Source organism: Dendroctonus ponderosae, unplaced genomic scaffold (assembly GCF_020466585.1).
Source record: "Dendroctonus ponderosae isolate FM_Combo_2020 unplaced genomic scaffold, Dpon_F_20191213v2 Dpon_F_20191213_3, whole genome shotgun sequence".
NCBI classification, from domain to species: domain Eukaryota; kingdom Metazoa; phylum Arthropoda; class Insecta; order Coleoptera; family Curculionidae; genus Dendroctonus; species Dendroctonus ponderosae.
This window is the reverse complement of record NW_026018508.1, coordinates 12,496,396-12,512,495: the sequence shown is the minus strand read 5'-3', so window position 1 is coordinate 12,512,495 and position 16,100 is coordinate 12,496,396. Positions and strand designations below refer to the sequence as shown.

The 16,100-nt window shown below is 33.1% G+C and overlaps 4 protein-coding genes across 5 annotated transcripts in view; all 4 read right to left on the bottom strand.

The window, feature by feature from the left end:
• Nucleotides 1-929: 929 nt before the first annotated feature.
• LOC109537270 lies at nt 930-4,559 on the bottom strand. The gene is made up of 6 exons (XM_019903896.2): nt 4,347-4,559; nt 3,969-4,061; nt 2,317-2,455; nt 2,133-2,266; nt 1,673-1,822; nt 930-1,427 (listed from the first exon to the last, which is right to left on the bottom strand). The coding sequence occupies exons 1-6, from the start codon at nt 4,423-4,425 to the stop codon at nt 1,276-1,278; spliced, it is 747 nt and encodes a 248-aa protein (XP_019759455.2). The 5' UTR covers nt 4,426-4,559; the 3' UTR covers nt 930-1,275.
• Nucleotides 4,560-4,705: 146 nt separating this feature from the next.
• Nucleotides 4,706-16,100, bottom strand: part of LOC109537330 (protein takeout) — a 13,422-nt gene continuing 2,027 nt past the window's right edge. The window contains exons 1-5 of one of the 2 annotated variants that reach the window (XM_048665160.1): nt 7,296-7,378; nt 5,551-5,794; nt 5,362-5,495; nt 5,159-5,311; nt 4,706-5,101 (exon numbers count right to left, since the gene is read on the bottom strand). In XM_048665160.1, the coding sequence (XP_048521117.1) occupies nt 4,947-5,101; nt 5,159-5,311; nt 5,362-5,495; nt 5,551-5,794; nt 7,296-7,371 (762 nt within the window). In that variant the 5' untranslated portion in view covers nt 7,372-7,378 and the 3' untranslated portion in view covers nt 4,706-4,946. Of the gene's footprint in view, nt 5,102-5,158; nt 5,312-5,361; nt 5,496-5,550; nt 5,795-7,295; nt 7,379-16,100 lie in introns of those variants that run through there. The other variant, XM_019903992.2, reaches the window with a different exon arrangement.
• On the bottom strand, nt 7,771-10,065 carry LOC125503955. The gene is made up of 4 exons (XM_048665163.1): nt 9,590-10,065; nt 9,273-9,457; nt 8,840-9,020; nt 7,771-8,169 (listed from the first exon to the last, which is right to left on the bottom strand). Exons 1-4 carry the CDS (start codon nt 9,660-9,662, stop codon nt 7,868-7,870), a joined length of 741 nt encoding a protein of 246 aa, XP_048521120.1. The 5' UTR covers nt 9,663-10,065; the 3' UTR covers nt 7,771-7,867.
• On the bottom strand, nt 13,082-16,084 carry LOC125502378. The gene is made up of 4 exons (XM_048665161.1): nt 15,895-16,084; nt 14,164-14,357; nt 13,485-13,656; nt 13,082-13,430 (listed from the first exon to the last, which is right to left on the bottom strand). The coding sequence occupies exons 1-4, from the start codon at nt 15,962-15,964 to the stop codon at nt 13,126-13,128; spliced, it is 741 nt and encodes a 246-aa protein (XP_048521118.1). The 5' UTR covers nt 15,965-16,084; the 3' UTR covers nt 13,082-13,125.

Genomic DNA, 16,100 nt, shown 5'->3' with positions numbered 1-16,100 from the left:
AAGACATAATTTTGTGGAGAAAAACACATTTGAACCAAGCTAAACTACTTGTGGGTATTTATGTTAATTTATTTACTCCTCGTTCTAATAAATGCTAATGATTCATTAATTTTTTTATTGATAAATGTTGCATACGTTTCACTAAACATGCGTAAATCTTGATTTTGAAGTATTCAAGATGTGCTGAAAATATGGCGGGTTTTTTCATGCATTGGTTCTTTATAAAACGTTTTTTGCTATTAATCTGTTTGATCTTGAAAGGGAAAATCTTCCTTTGTTAAGGCGAGATCAACACCAAAAAACTTATCTAATAAAGCTTCTCATTTTCTTTGAAAAAATATACAAGCATAGACAGAGCTTAAAGGGTGAATGTTAAATTTTGACTATTCATGTTGAGCAACACTGGCAGGAAGTGTACGAAATTATGCGCAAGCAAATAAAATATTTATCAAAAATCATTCAAAAATATAAATTCCTGCCTGCTTACGTCTGAGATTTCGAAAAATTCCTAGATGAACTTCAGACACTAATTTTTCATGTAGAATCACCCCCTAAATSTTTCGATCTTTTGRGCGACTTTCACACTCCTTGTATTTTATKTGAAATACTCCATAATAAGCCTTTCTTTGTTTGAAACTGGTTAATTTTTAGGCTTGAGGCCGTTGTGCCGAATTTAAAAGTTCGAATCTAAAAGCCCAAAAAACTTAGTCTCAAGCCTTGCTTAATYATTTCCATATTTTTTTTGATTTATATGCACATGAAGTGGCTAAATTTATTCATAATTCGTAGGTACTTTTAAATGATGTTTTTTCTCAATGCAAACATTTGCTTTAAAAATCGGTCGATTTCAATTTGACGAAAATTATGTATTTTATAGTTAGATTTGCATTGAGGTTGTCCAGTTAACTGCAATTAAAATATAGATGATATAAAATTTACTGTTTATTGCCTTAGGTAATGGTGAAAATTATCACATATGTCATATTACACAATTTAATTGATAAGTTTACACAATATCTCGTTCATATGCATTATATTTTTATGGGTTTTTCTTAATTATCTATCCTTCCTCCCAAAAAGCTTAATCAATTAACTTAGATGAACATAAACAGTTTGAAAAGGTCATTTAAATAAACAGTGTCGTTATTACAATCACTCTTCATCAGAGATCAGTGCATTCGAGTCTACATTTTTGCAGCCAAGATTTTGCTCAAAATCACAGCGATAGTGAGTCTAAAATCGAAATTTCCTAAAAAAAACTACAAGTTTTGATTATTATTGCGGAAAAAGTTCGTCGTAAGGATATGAATTCACAATGGCGTTTCCAGCTTCCATAAAAACTGAAGATAAGGCTTTTTCTATGACGGGCATCAGTTCCTTAAGGAAGATGTCCAGATTCCTGTTCACCACATCGTTGATCATGCTTACTAAAATGCAAAAATGTAATGTAAGATCGTTAAAAACTAAAGCAAATGGTTTGATAAACTGTCGGCAATTTTTTGCAAGGAAATTGATTGGACATTCCTAATCACTAATATTTAATAATTTAGTTAAGCGCCTATTAAATACATTATTTCATTACTAGCATTTACACAGTGACAAAATAATTGACTGTTTCAAAGTCCAAGTGAAAATCATTGAAGATCTCCATGAACGTTACTGTTCAACTTACGCAAAACCTTGTCTCCATTGAATAAATTCTCCAACTTCACCGAGCCTCCGCCAACATGGACTTTCAATTTAACATCATTGTAGGTCATGTATTCCTTGCCACCCCTTTCGTTCAATTTTCCTTGGAAAACCGCTCTGGCACTAACCTCAGCTGGGAAAAGTAATAAAATCATATTATTTGCGTTGATTTTCCAGCTATAAACAACGCCTTATTTAGCCAGGATGTCAATTTCTATAATAACGTGTTAATTATTGATAAATCTGCATTCTGGTCTACCGAATTCCCAGTTGCTCAACAACACTTTAATTATATTGCCATTAAATAACTGACCATAGGCTTATGTCACGCATCCTCGCTGTAAATACAAATTTGTTAATAATGCAAATCAATTTTGAACGTGGCGATGGCAATTTAAATCCCATGAAAATGTCGTTTCCACTTGCATAATAATGGCACTTACTAACGTTAGTTTCCATGTTTCCATCCCCACGAACCACGACCATCAATAGTTTCCCATCCACATGATAGTGGGCTTCTATTCGTAGCTTTGGAATGTCCACGTCCACGATAAATTGAAGCGTATCCAAATTTACCCTGAAAAACTTTTTTGGAAATCCGGAGCCAAAGGGAGGTTTTGCTCTTACTCAAGTCCACGAACGAAGAAATCCGTACAACCCCAAGCGCTCACATTGGAAACAATAATTTTCATTCCTGCTGCTTCATCAGCAAAGAAATCAGTCATTATCAGCGGCTCCAAACTGGGAATGTTATATTCAGGAACCCCTGGAAATTCCCAGGTTTTCCATTAATATTTCCCGCAATAAGGGAGATAATTAATTATGTTTCTTGTTTGTTTTTCTTGTTAAATTAGCGGGTTTTTTTAAGCTGAAGCAATGGAAATATGTTTAGCTTAATATGACGACGACGCGAAATGTCCCTAATTCTGGCAATCCACTGATTTTAGAAGTTTCCACTGGAGCACCTTTTTTAAGGCTTCTCCTAAAAATGAGTGAAGAATTGAGAAGCAAAATGACAACATGAGTGCCACTCGTACACAAATTCAGCATGAGCAATTATGAAAACTGGAAGAAAAAACAAACAAATTGATTCATAGTGGCAAAAGCATCTAAACGAGATTGAAAACCTCTGTATAAATAAAGCTAAAAAAATAAAAAGTGGAAATAAAATGAACTATTTTACACGTCTTCAAAAATTCATGCAACGATTGGAGTATGAATGCATGCATTTTATGAATTTATTCCAAATTGTTTGGCAGCAAAATAATCGTTTTAAGCTACAACTAGTTAGATTAAAATAGTTATTCGTTTACAAAAAAGATTTTTCCAACGATTAAGATTCTTATTGAAAGTGGAGCATTTAAAATAGTCATCAATAAAAGATATATTAGGGAAATATAAAGTAAATAAAATGGCGCTTTTACTCAAACTAGAATGAGTCGTAGAATATAAAAAAGTAGATAATGAAGGAACCAGTAATCAAAATGTGTACATTTAAAATATAGACACAAGGAGGAAAATGAGAAACGCACGACTTGAAGGCGAGCAACTTAAAAAGTAAATTAAATTTTTTTAAGTGAAAATTAAATAGTGTAGTTTGATATGTTTACATTCCCTCTCACTTAAGAACTGAGCTAAAGACATTACATGTAAACATCGCTAATCGAACATCGAAATTTGAATTCAAATTCGAAATATGCTTTATTGTCACAAAAAATTTCAAATACTCAAAAATTGTATACACAAAACGAATTATACGTAAGAATTTACACAAAAGAAAAGAAAAACAACAAAGGAAACATGTAATAAAACCTAATACATATTGGCGATAATTAACTCATCCGCAAAATTTGTGAAGAAATTAAACAGAAACCAAGAAACAACGTTGAGTTGTTTATGTATTATGTTATGTTTATGTTTATACTACAAACAGTTTATTAGCTTTTTCAAACAAATGTTGGATATTTCAATCACGTTCTTCAGGTTGTTTTTAGGTTTTATTTAATTTTACAGCTCGCTTTTTTCCTGACTGGGGGTTTTTCTGACGAAACCTTTTGAAGAACAAAGAAAGTTATTGCTGAAAAATATTTTTTTGGATTAATGAACTGATGCAAAAACATTCAGATTTTATGAAAGTTGAAAACACTTATTATTTTGCCCCAGACATCCGCTTTACTCACACCTCCTCTATTTATAAGCTTTGAACAACAATTGTGTAGATTTAGGGCGTTGTTTTTCCATGTAAAATAATGAAGAACAGTTCTTCAAGATATACCTACCTGTAATGAGATACGGCCGAAGATCTTCAACGGAAGCTATCATGCAATTTTTCAAGTTGGGGTCGGTTCTTTTGCAAACATGAAGAAACGAAGCTAAAATATACATAAGTTTATTTCGATTTAGTAACAAATAGCATTTCAGCTGATCATCAGAAAGTCCTGGTGGTAGCAAAAACAGTGTTTTCTTGCAACTAGTTAATCGAACTATGTTTTCTATCTTATAGCTACCATTTTCAGTATGTTTTATTAACCTTATTAATCGTTTCATCTTAGTTAATTTTCTGACTAATTAATCTTCTATGGTACTAGGAGAATTCAATAAAAAATTGCATATTTACTCTGGACTTATGTAATAAAAGTTCATTAAGTCATACATACGCAATTCCGTTCCAAATCCCGATTGAAATCCCACAAGACACAGCACAAGAACACTTTTAAGGATTTTAAGGAACTCCATCTTCGATCGGCAATTTTCAAAGCACAAATCATCCAAAGCTTTTATGCATTTTTATATGGAATGTACGTGCTAATTTCTAATTTCCGATTTTCCGAATAACTGACCCATAAATACTGCATTTCCGGATGGGACAAAAGACCCATATTTTTTAACAGATCGCTCTAAGTATGGTGTTTTGCAACAATTGCTAAACACATGCGATTGTCTCATAATGCACGTAATTGAGAGTGATTTATGAAGGAAAACATTTCTAGTTTTATTATTGAAAATATCTTTTAAATCATTTTTGGTTCACATTTAAATTCTCGGTGTCTTTTTGTTCACAGTTTTTTTCAATTTACTTATTCCTGGAATAACATATAATTACATATGTATTTTGAATTTTCATCAGTTGTTTGCTTATAAACGAGGGTTACAGGTAATTAGACACGTTATTTTTCCATCAACTGTTGCGCATAAACAAACCAATTGAAATAAGTGGTATATAAGCAACTATAAATAAATATTAAATTTACACAAACTTAGTCTTCAACCAGGAATTGGCTGTAGGGCACGCTTTGGAATATATGGGTAACAAAATCGCTCATCAGCACCAGCAGCTTCTTTTTCAGGTGAGGCTTCATTTCCTTCAGGAGTTCTTGGGCGTTCGAGTTGATAAAGAGATTCAATGCCGCTTCTGAAAAAAAAATCATCACAATTAGCCATTATTCAACAGCACTTGAGCTAAACGTACGCAAAACGCTGTTTCCATTATGGATTCCATCCACTCCCATTCTAATATCCTTAACATTAAAATCCATTTTGATCTGTTGCAACTGGAGGTGGGTAAGACCATCCTCTCCAAGTACTTTGGTGGCTTTAAGGTAAGCCTTCACTTTAACGCCCTCTGAAAACCAAATTTAGCGTCTTTTCCTGCGGTTGAATTCGAATGTTTACCATATTCGCCCCAATAGTTGCCTCCTCCTGAAGCCCTCACCAAAATGAGGACACCACTTGACTCATATTTCGCTCGCGCAGTTATTCTGGGTATGTACAAAGTAAACTGGAATTGGCTTGTGTCGATATCTGACCTAAAAGTATCAATTTTACATGGTTTGTTTGGGTTCTGGATGGCTCACCTGTTACCTCACAGCAGTTACAGTGCAATTGCTAACTCCAAATGCCTCAATGTCTCTAAAGGTCGCTCGATAACCATCTGGACCGGTTCCCAACGCCAGCTGAATTTCGTCGATTATTACTGGCTCTGGATCGTTTAAATCCAGCTCTGGAATGCCTCTACGCATGTTCGCTATCAGGTAGTTGGTGGATTGTTTAAGACATTGATTTACATTTGGGTCGTTAATGTGACATTGTTTTAAATAGTAGAATGCTGAAAAAATCAGTTAAATCTGGTAAGTTTTTCTGCTAGAATCAGTTTTTGGGCAAATTTCACCACGGCCCAAAAGTCCGAAAAACTCATCAGTTTCTAACCGAAGCTGTTTTGAAACTGGTAAGAATTTCCAACTTTAAGACCAGCATGGAAAATAATTTCTTCCTCATGTTTCGCAGGAGATTCTTTTCGGTTTCTATGGTCGCAAAGACCCAGTTAGTTTGATAAAATAATATTTTTTTAATTGAGAAAAAAACCATGTCATAAAGGTTCTAACACCTTTTGTTGGCCGATTACTAACCATTTCGTCTGGCATTTAATTGAGCAATTATAGCAATATTAATGGTTTTTTTCTCGAACTATTACCTACTTACCCTTTACCCATTTAAATTGGTTCTAATGAGACTGTAATGGAAAAATTTCGATTCATGGATGATCAAAGTTTAATATTTTAAATTCTGCTTAAACATTCAGTAACAGTGTGAGCCAAAAATAATGGTGAAACGATACCGGTTCAGATTGGTTCTTTGGTCATGACTTTCTGCTACCGGTTTATCGAAAATGTATTAAAATAGTAACTTTTTTTATGGGAATTATTAATAGCACAGTTATGTTAAAGTTTACGGTTTGCTTATAGTTTTGTTGAATAATTTTCAAGGTTTTGATTGGTTTTTTGGGTTTGTTATTGACTTTATTTTTTGATGAATTTATATTTTTCATTGTACATACTTTCCTGACTGTGTTTCAATTCCAAATCAAAATCAATTCCTGGGCTTCAGTTATTTATTGTCTATTTATCAATTAAAATACGTTTAGGTGTTTTCCACCATCATCAGTTTCTATTTTTACTACTAGCGTTGTTGCTACTTTAAGCCTTGGCATATATTTCTAGAAATATATGCCAAGGATTTTGATTTGGAATTTATATTTTCAAAATTTAAAATTGATCTAATGTAAGTTTTATTATTTCGTTTATTTGTGCGCAAATTATTGACTTTCTAAAACAATTTTTAATTAAGATTTTCGCGGATCTCTTTATGAATGTATACAAATACGTGATAATTAGAATGGTAAGCGGACGAATTAACAACTTTCTTTTAGCAGACTTGAGGGTCTGAGAAAGTGCAGTGTACAGAGTGTTACAATAATGATGCAAATAAAATCAGTAGAAAATTTAAAAACAAGGAAAAAAATTAGTTTTTTTATGTCTATTTATGTCTATTTAGTATTTTACTGATCTGTTTCACGTGCAAAGTGCAAGAAAATGTGGTCGAAAATATTCTTCTTGAAAAGCCGGAAGGAATATAAGTAATCATATTTTTCTTTATTTGATGCCCGAAAGTTCGTTTGCAATTATTGAAACACTTCGCTGAATTTTCACCACATGTACACCAGAAAACAAAAACTTTATCGTTTTTATGCATGTTCATAATGAATAATTACTGAAGAATGAAGAAGTAAAATGTGACTCATTGATTTAACAGCATTAACAGTTACTTACAGTCTTGAGACTTCACATAGGACACTACAAGAACAGTTACAACCAGAAAAAGGTAACTTGGAGGTGCCAACCACATAATAAAACCACTTAAATCTCTGATTTTCTGAACCGACTGTTAGTTGTTTTACTAACCAGAGTATTTGGTTATCAAAAGTGTTGACGAGTAATGGAACGATGGAGAAATTGAAGACGCCCGCAAGGTGTTGCTTCTTTTCCGTCGATTGACCTCGTAATAAAGCGACCATGACCGAGACCAAGAACTGTTGTTACCAGATAAGTGAAGAGGCGAAAGGTATTTTAGGTTTTTAATTTGCATTGCTGGTATATATTTTTTTAAACAAATATTCAGGAACAATTTTTTAGTTAACTAGAAACAGTTTTTCTAGTCTATCTATATGAACATTTAACATGTTCATCAAGGGCGAGACCTTTTTGGTACAAAGGAACGAAGCCACTTAGCCGGTAGAACAAAACCGAATTTCCAAAAATTTTATTAACAAAACCTGAAATAAATCACACATACAAAAAGTATCCTAAAACACTAAAAACTTAACTAGTTTGATAACGCGTAATTAATCTGCAAAGAGTTCTTTAACGGAATAATTTTCGAACAGTTTGTTAACAACGCCGAAGATAAAGTCACTCACGACTCTTTGAATAACCGGCTGTAAATCATTGATTATCACCTCAATATTCTCATTGATCACTTTATTGGTTTTGTCGTTGATGTCGGTGTGATTTCCAAATAACTTTTCAAGAACCACATGCGAATCTTCCACTTCCAGCGAAATTGTTTCTTTTTCCCATCTCAGGTACTCTTTGTGGTTTTTGGTGAATGGCGTTCCTTTCAGGCCGAGGTGGACTTGGCAATTGGCTAAAAACATACAAAGTTGTTTATACAAATTTTAAAATGTTTTTTCAACAAAATTCGTTGACCCAATTTTTTTATGTACAGTTATTATGCTTCTTCAAAATCACACCTCAGTTTTACAGTTTAATTTTAAAACAGTTCAGCATACAGAATGTACAAAATTAAAAAACTTTAAAGTTGGAGCATATAAAAATCTCTACTTTACAAGATTCTGTCGAAATCGAATTGAAAATAAACATATAATTTCCCTTTAGATGAATATGTTAGTTGCATGTTAATGGTTTAAGCTCGATAGTTTCACTCAAAACCGAAAATTAAATAACTGATTAGTAAATCGATTAAAACAACTATAAAAATATACAAAAAGGGAAAACGAGAAGCAATTTACTATACCAAAAAGTATTGTAAGTGTTTGAAGTTCAGCCTTAGAAGATGTATTCGCTGGCTGAAGTTTTCTTAAGTTCCCCGACTCAACAAAAACGGAGCTAAATAGCAGAAAATCAAAGTATTGAAAAAACACAGTAAATTCGAAGTATGAATGCACCAAAACTGCAGCTTTGATTCCATTTCAGAGAACTTTCAAGCTCGAAAAACTGCTTCTAAAACACGTTTCTTTCAATTTCAACATTAATTTTTCATTATTCTGTCTGTTTGTGTAAAGTCGTATTCTTACTGTAGTTTCCATCAGCAGGTCCTTGTTCATCAAAGGTGACGATCCAGAATTTTCCATTAACATTGTAAGTGGACTTGATCCGTAGATGAGGAAATGTAATGCTGAGATTGACTTTATGAAGATCCAAATCAAGGTCAAATTGATCCAATTGGAACTTATCCGCATGGAAGATGTGGATATCCTGAAATAAGTCCATTATCCAGTGCAAAAAGGTGGCGGTCAGTGCTTAAAAGCGAAAAGTTTTTCGGGCTTTTAAATTTAAAGATGCAAGCCATTCTTGCGTGCGAACCATCAAGAGGAAGGAAAAACTCTCCAGTTTCAACGACTGGGTTTGTTTGCAACACCAATTTTTGAACAGGAAATTTGTCATGTTGAGTCAATTTTTACCTATACATTTCATTCATTAAAAATCTTATTTCATTTTGCTTCCTACCGTGAAAATAACTTTGACTTGATCCTCCTCATTAACACAAGTTGGCGGTATCAACAGTGGATCCAGCGATGGAATGAACAAATCGGGAATTCCTTCCTTTAGATGGGGTTTCAAGATCTCAATGTTCTCTTCTACGCACTTGTGGATATTCGGGTCGGTTCTATTGCAAGGTTTAATGTACGACGCTACAAAGCAATTACCTTATGTAAATAACTGCAATTGAAATGTGCGTAAATGATTCTAAATGATCAAACGAATGTTTGCGACACTAAATTTCCGCAGAAACAATAAAATATATAAAATGTGATTCAACTTACGCAGAGTATGCTCTTCTCCATTACTCCAACTAATGCACACAAATAGAATCAGCGCGACAACTCGAAAGCCCATTGTGGTGTTAAGGAAACTTTTGTGTCTTCAAATCTACTTAGTCAACTGATCTTCAACTGGCCACTCTTTTCGCATAAACAAGAATAACTCGTATGGTAAATCGTATTTCAATAATTACTCACTTTATTGGACTGGTGGTAACTTGAGATTTGAATAAGACGCGATACTTGTGCGCCTTCGGGATTTGCTTTATTGGCGATTGAATGGACGTGCACTAAGGTGGGAAAAACGAAATTTGTTCCTATCCAAGGATGCTAATTGAAGTAGTCAAATGAATAATTGAACGTTAATCTCAATTGCTAAGTAAGTTTAATAGTATGTAGAATTGTTATATTCGAATGTTTTGCTCCCTAACTTGGCTATCTGAAAAAGACTCTCCGACAACTAACCGAAAATTGAAATAAACCTGGTAGGCATCAAACGATTTCTGCCATTACGCCAATGATACAAATGGAAAGTTGTGTGTGTTGTTGTGTTAAAAAATAATTATTTAAATCAAATAACATTCAGCCAGATGAACGTCTATCATTATCGGTTTCACAACTCTGCTGGGGGCACCTTTAGCTCAGATTCGTTCTTGGAATATTAAGATTAATAGAAGGCACATGCTGCATTTTTTCCAATTCCGAGATTTTCTTTAAATTTCCTTTCAGTATTGATTGGTTTAATCGCGTTTTTATTCGTTGTTTTTCCAAAGCTGCACTTACGAACTAAAAATCGTTGGTTTGAGCAAAGCTACCAGCGCGAAAGGTAAAGTAAAAACTCATTTCGACAAACTGATAAATTGGGCAATTATTTGCTTCTATTTTCACAAATGTGCCCCAAGCATAAATTTGAAGTTCAGATAATTGTCATCGTTTTAGCACATGAAAATTATTAAGTTAACACATATTTTAAATAATATTGATACTCTTCCTTATTATTATTTGACAAAGTTACTGTTGTCTTTTCTCAATAACTAATTATTCCATAATTTCCCTATCATTCACAAAATAATTAATGAATGTCATAGTTTTGAGCAATTTTTTTCTTAGTCTTGGTTCGAAGGTTTGAATTATTTTCTTATTGATTTATATAATCCGTCTTTATTGCATGCTTCACTCCAATAAGATTAACAAAAAACAATACAAAACCAGTAGTAAAAACTGCCATTTTAAGCTCATTTCAAAAAGCTGAAAAACGATTCTTTGTTTTTCTTATTCATTCAATTTGTGTATTTGTGTGAATATAGCTTTATTTTTAGAATGCATTATCGTTTTTAGTATTTTCAAATTGAATGAGCTTCTGAAAGTATTTTATATTTACAAGTTTTTTTAACTTTTCTGTTTTGTATATTTTCAAGAGTATTTAAGATCGAGAGCGCTCAAAAATCGCGTAAAATGAACCAAAAATGTCGTTTTTTCGGATACGAAGCTTCCAGCTGGGTTTTCTATGGGCTTGTTGCATTCGTCGTTTCCTCGAGATGAAAATGGTGAAATACGAGACATTTTGAGAAACTTAATATTTTTTGCAAACATCGACCTCCACCCTTGGAAAAATTTCGACCAAAATTTGAAATTTTATTTCCCTGTTTTTCCAGTTTAATGGACTGTTTACGGTCTAAGAAGCTCCGTAATATGCATATATAAGGTGGTCAAAAATCGCTCAAAATGAACCAAAAATTTCGATTTTTTGAGACCTGAAGCTTCCAGTATGCTGCTCATTGAGTTTTTTGCATTCCTCGCTTTCTCGAGAGGAAAATAATGCAAGTTTAGTTAGCTTGAGGTAGTATGTATGTAGTAAATTTTGCTCGATATTTTCCTTATCAACTGTATTTAGAAGCTCCAAACTTGATTTTTTGTACTAAGTTGCATCTGAGTCTTAAACAGCAATAGTTTTTTTGCTTCAGTCTCATTTTTTATTGAAGTTCTTAAATTTTTCCATTATTACTAGCGTTTTAATGTTACAACTGCAAATATCCTTCGTAAGACCAGGTTGAGGAGCCAAATTATCTGAAAGTGTCCATCGTAGTTATCACTTTAGGTAATTGCGTATTCTTGTAAATATCACATAATCTCTACAGTATTACGATAGTCAAACGATCAATGCAATTAACGGAGTTTCGTAAGATCTGAGTTGTAAAGGTGTTACGTAACAGTGTCCGAACAAGGCTATTAAAGGCTATTGAAAATGGCTTTCTTTTCTCCAATTTTTCACGTGTCATGTAAACAAAAATGGAAACTAGTAAAAAAGTAATTGACTAAACCAATCAGATAACAAAAATAAATATAATTACAAATCATTTTATTTAAGGATTATTTTAGTTTTAAGGTTTAATTGTGCCTCAGCAAGGCGTTGTTTGGGGTTCACAGAAAAAGAAACAGTCTTTTTAAACCTCCAAGTTTTGCGCGGTTTTAGGAGTCCGCTTTTTATCATTGGTGATAGATTTAGAAGCCCGATTTCGAGAGAGGAGAAACGTACACATTTCTTCACTTACGCAAGTGAAGAAATGCCGACAGTTTTCGCACAAGAAGCAAAATTGCAATATCAGATATTTAAATACCAATTCAGGCCAACATTTCACGCATTTCCCCACCTTTTGGCTCATTTCTCAGGATCAGATTGAGCTTGAGAGCTCATTTATTCCGCACTAAATAGAGGACCAAATGGAGCTTCTGGGAAGTGAATCTTCTAGAACATCAAATATCTTAACGCACCTTAAATATGCGCATGTAAAATTTGAATTTATGTCTAAAAAATTCATTAAGGAACAATTTTTTCAAAAAGTATTAGACAATGGATTGCGCTTTACAGAAATAATGCTTTATATTAAACTTATAATAAACTTATATCTTGAAACCTTTACTCAGAAATTTTGGTCCATGGCAATTAACTTTATGATCCTCTGACGAAAGAAAGACGTTGCATAAAAAACGCACTTAAGTTTAATTGTCGGTAGCTTTGTAAGTGTTGGTGCGCCTTTAACAAATTGCATCTTTCAAACTAATCCAAGCAGCAAGTTGAAAATTTCTCCCACTATTCGAAACGCCTTGAGCTGAACATGCAAAAAGTTTCATGTAAATCCCCCGGAATCTTGATTTTTGGTAGATTTTTAAATGTTGGTCTCAAAATTGATGTTTCCAGTCAACTGCACTCTGGTTTTTGAACAATCGAATTTGAACAACAACATCTTTCAAGCTAAGATTCAGGAAGTTTTTCAAAAAACTTCCTGAATCTTGATTTTTGGTAACATAATGTAAATTTTGGTTTCAAAATTAATGTTTCCAGTCAACTGCACTCTTTCTCAGCCCATAAAAGATCTTCTTATGTGAGCTTGTAATTTTCGAAAATACTGTTTACTATATTATAATTAATGTAAGTCTCAATTTTAGCCAAACACATGTTCTGATGAGTTTCGATAAAAAAAAACAGTCAACAAATTCAGAAAAATATTCTTGTATCGGTCTAAATTGTCTAACATTATCTACGAAAGCGGAAACAGTTCATCCATCGAATACTTGGCAAACAGTCGATTAATAAGCGAAAAAACAAATTCGCTAACAATTTTCTGGATAACTGGCTGCAGTTCTTCGATCAGTTGATCAATGTTCTCGTTAATCACTCGGTTCGTTTGATCGTTCAGTTCTTCATTGCTGCCGAAGATTTGCTCAAAATACAAGTTGATCTTCCCGATCGAAATGTCGATGTCTTCTTTGTGCCATTTCACATACTCCTTGTTGTTCTTCTGGAATTGTTCACCTTTGAGGCTAAGGCTTGTACGAACATTTGCTAAGAATTAAATGAGAAATTTAATCAATATTTTTTTTAATCGCGGTTACTCACTGTAATTGCCATCAGCAGGCCCGTGCCCATCCAGATTCAGGATTAGAATTCGTCCTTTGATGTTGTAAAGGGATTTTATTCGTAATGATGGAAATGAGAGTTTCACTTTAATGTGGTATGTTTTGAAGTCAGTCTCGAAAGATTCTAGTTTAAACTGGTCGGCACCATATAGCTGAAAAACACTTTTTTAAACATCAACATTCAATAGCAGAAAGTAAAAAACTTTGCTCTTGAACTCGGGAGATTTACACGCAGTTTATTTAACATTCAATTATCTTTTATGGCCAGATAATATTCATGAACAAGTTTTACGTGCTTCTTAACACTTATTAGCACTTTCAAACCGAAAATACTTCCTGTAATAGTTGCAATGATGCAATCCTTTCAAAAAATTGAGTGGGTAATTTTTCCCGTTTTGTAACCACTTATTCTAGATAATTCTTCCATATTCCTGTTCAGAATGATTTTGGTTAGGATATTTTTGTTTTGAGACTTTAAAGCTCGGTAAAAATGTGCAGAATGTGATTGTTCTGTTATTCAAATGCTCTTGTTAGTTAATTGTTTTTCTACACTTTGAGTTCAATCATCGTTAAATAACGATTAAGTTGATCAACCATTAATCATTCAACCATCGATAGACGCGCAAATAATCGAAAGTAAGTAATTCGGAAAAACCTACTTGTATATTTTTAAAACTGGCTTGAAACGATTGGCTGCCACTTAAAGAAGCTTCAGGAATCTCCAGAGGGTTCATTGAAGGAACAAACAATTCCGGAATGCCTCGCTTCATCATTGGCCGCAGAATTTCCACATTTTTAATCACACACTGTTCCAAGTTTGGATCGTTTCTTTTGCATACTTGGATGAATTTTGCTGAAAAAAACACGCTTATTGTGAACACAAAAGGGGGGATGTAGAAACAAACTATTTATGCGATCACGTGAAATAAAGTCAAAATGAGAACATTTCTTAGAATACAGAGTGATTCAAGAGAAATGGAGATATTTGAGGCAAAGTAAACTCATAGGGTCTAGTCGAGTTTCTATTTGGTTCAGAGATATTTTGATTAATTGTAATGCTAAAACTCTTACAAATTAAATTTTTAATTATTATTTGTATTACAAATTACTAGAAAACCAACGAAGCAATACAAAAAAATATAAAAACTTATACGATTATAAACAAAAACTTTTTGCGCGTTCATAAACTGATCTAATAGAGATATTTATTTAACGATGGTTTAAGTACATTATTTTTGTAGATAATTTTTAAAGTAACTGATGTTAAATTGTTTTAAATGTTTGTGTAATTTTTCCAAGAAACTTATATTCCAAGAATTTCAGCGATAGATTGAAACTACATTGAATTATTTCGAATAGTAAATTACATATTTAGAAAGATTATTAGTTTCGTTTATAACAATATCATAATTTATCTTGAAGAAGCCACTTAATCGCGCATCGCTTGCGTCCACTTTTGTAGTTTGTTTTGCTTATTTTGATTTCGTTGGTATATCCTTAAAAATGCCCACGAAATATGAGCGAATTTTGGTTTTTCGATAGCAGAAAACTCGAAGTAATTTTGCTCACTTAAATATAAATTTCAAAACCCTAAGGGCATTTTATAAAGGATATTTTGTTACAATGCAAAATGAAATAACGGCTAAATATAAGTTTTCCTTTACAAAATTTCCAGTTGAGTTTTAGGAAAAATGGCAATTAAAATGCCGAGTCCTAAGTCTTAATTAATGGTAAATGATATTACGTAAGTGAAACGATCGCTTTCTTTTAAATTACACGACTTGGCTCTACTGACGGTTGAATAACAAGGTTAAAGTTTATAAATAAATAATAATCAAGGTGAGTGGAGATTTATTGTACATTCTTTTATAAAATAGGGCCCCAATTAATACCATTACATTCTTCCACAGAGTTTGGCTTTTGCGGTCATACACGAAATCGGTTTTGAAAGATGGTTTGCTTTGCAGCAAGCCACCACTGAAGATGCAAGCCACTCCTGCTGGCGAAACGTCAGGAATATTTTGTTCACCACGACGATTATCAATTCCTGAAAATGAAACTGGCAAGTTTTTCGGTAACCTAAACCCAAACGCGAAAAAATCATCAGTTTCAATACGTTCTTCAGCTCTCGGTTCTACAAATTTTCAGAATTGCTAAAGTTCTATTAAGTCCATACACCCGCAACGAGTCTAGAGCAAAAAAATATTTTTGTGATGGTGATTTGCCAAGCAGAGGCAAATTTTCTGGTTTTTTATAGGTAAATAATTTTTAAATAAAACTGCAAATTTGCATTCCCTTGCACGAAAATTCCGACTCTTTTAGAATATGGAGAAAAATTCCAATAAACTTTGTATACTTTTTCAAATAAAGTGACGTTGAATAATACTTACGTAGATCCCTGGCAAAGACACTCCGAAAACCGCCAACGACCGCAAAAATTGCCAGAATTTTAGGCCACATTTTCTTCGGAAAACCTCTCTCAACTATTGACTAAATTATGCCGAAAGAAACAATTCTATTGGGCGTTTTATGCGCCAATAAAAACCGGTTGTTATTCTCCAACTGCAAATTGGAATGTTTATCAAGAATTAAAATT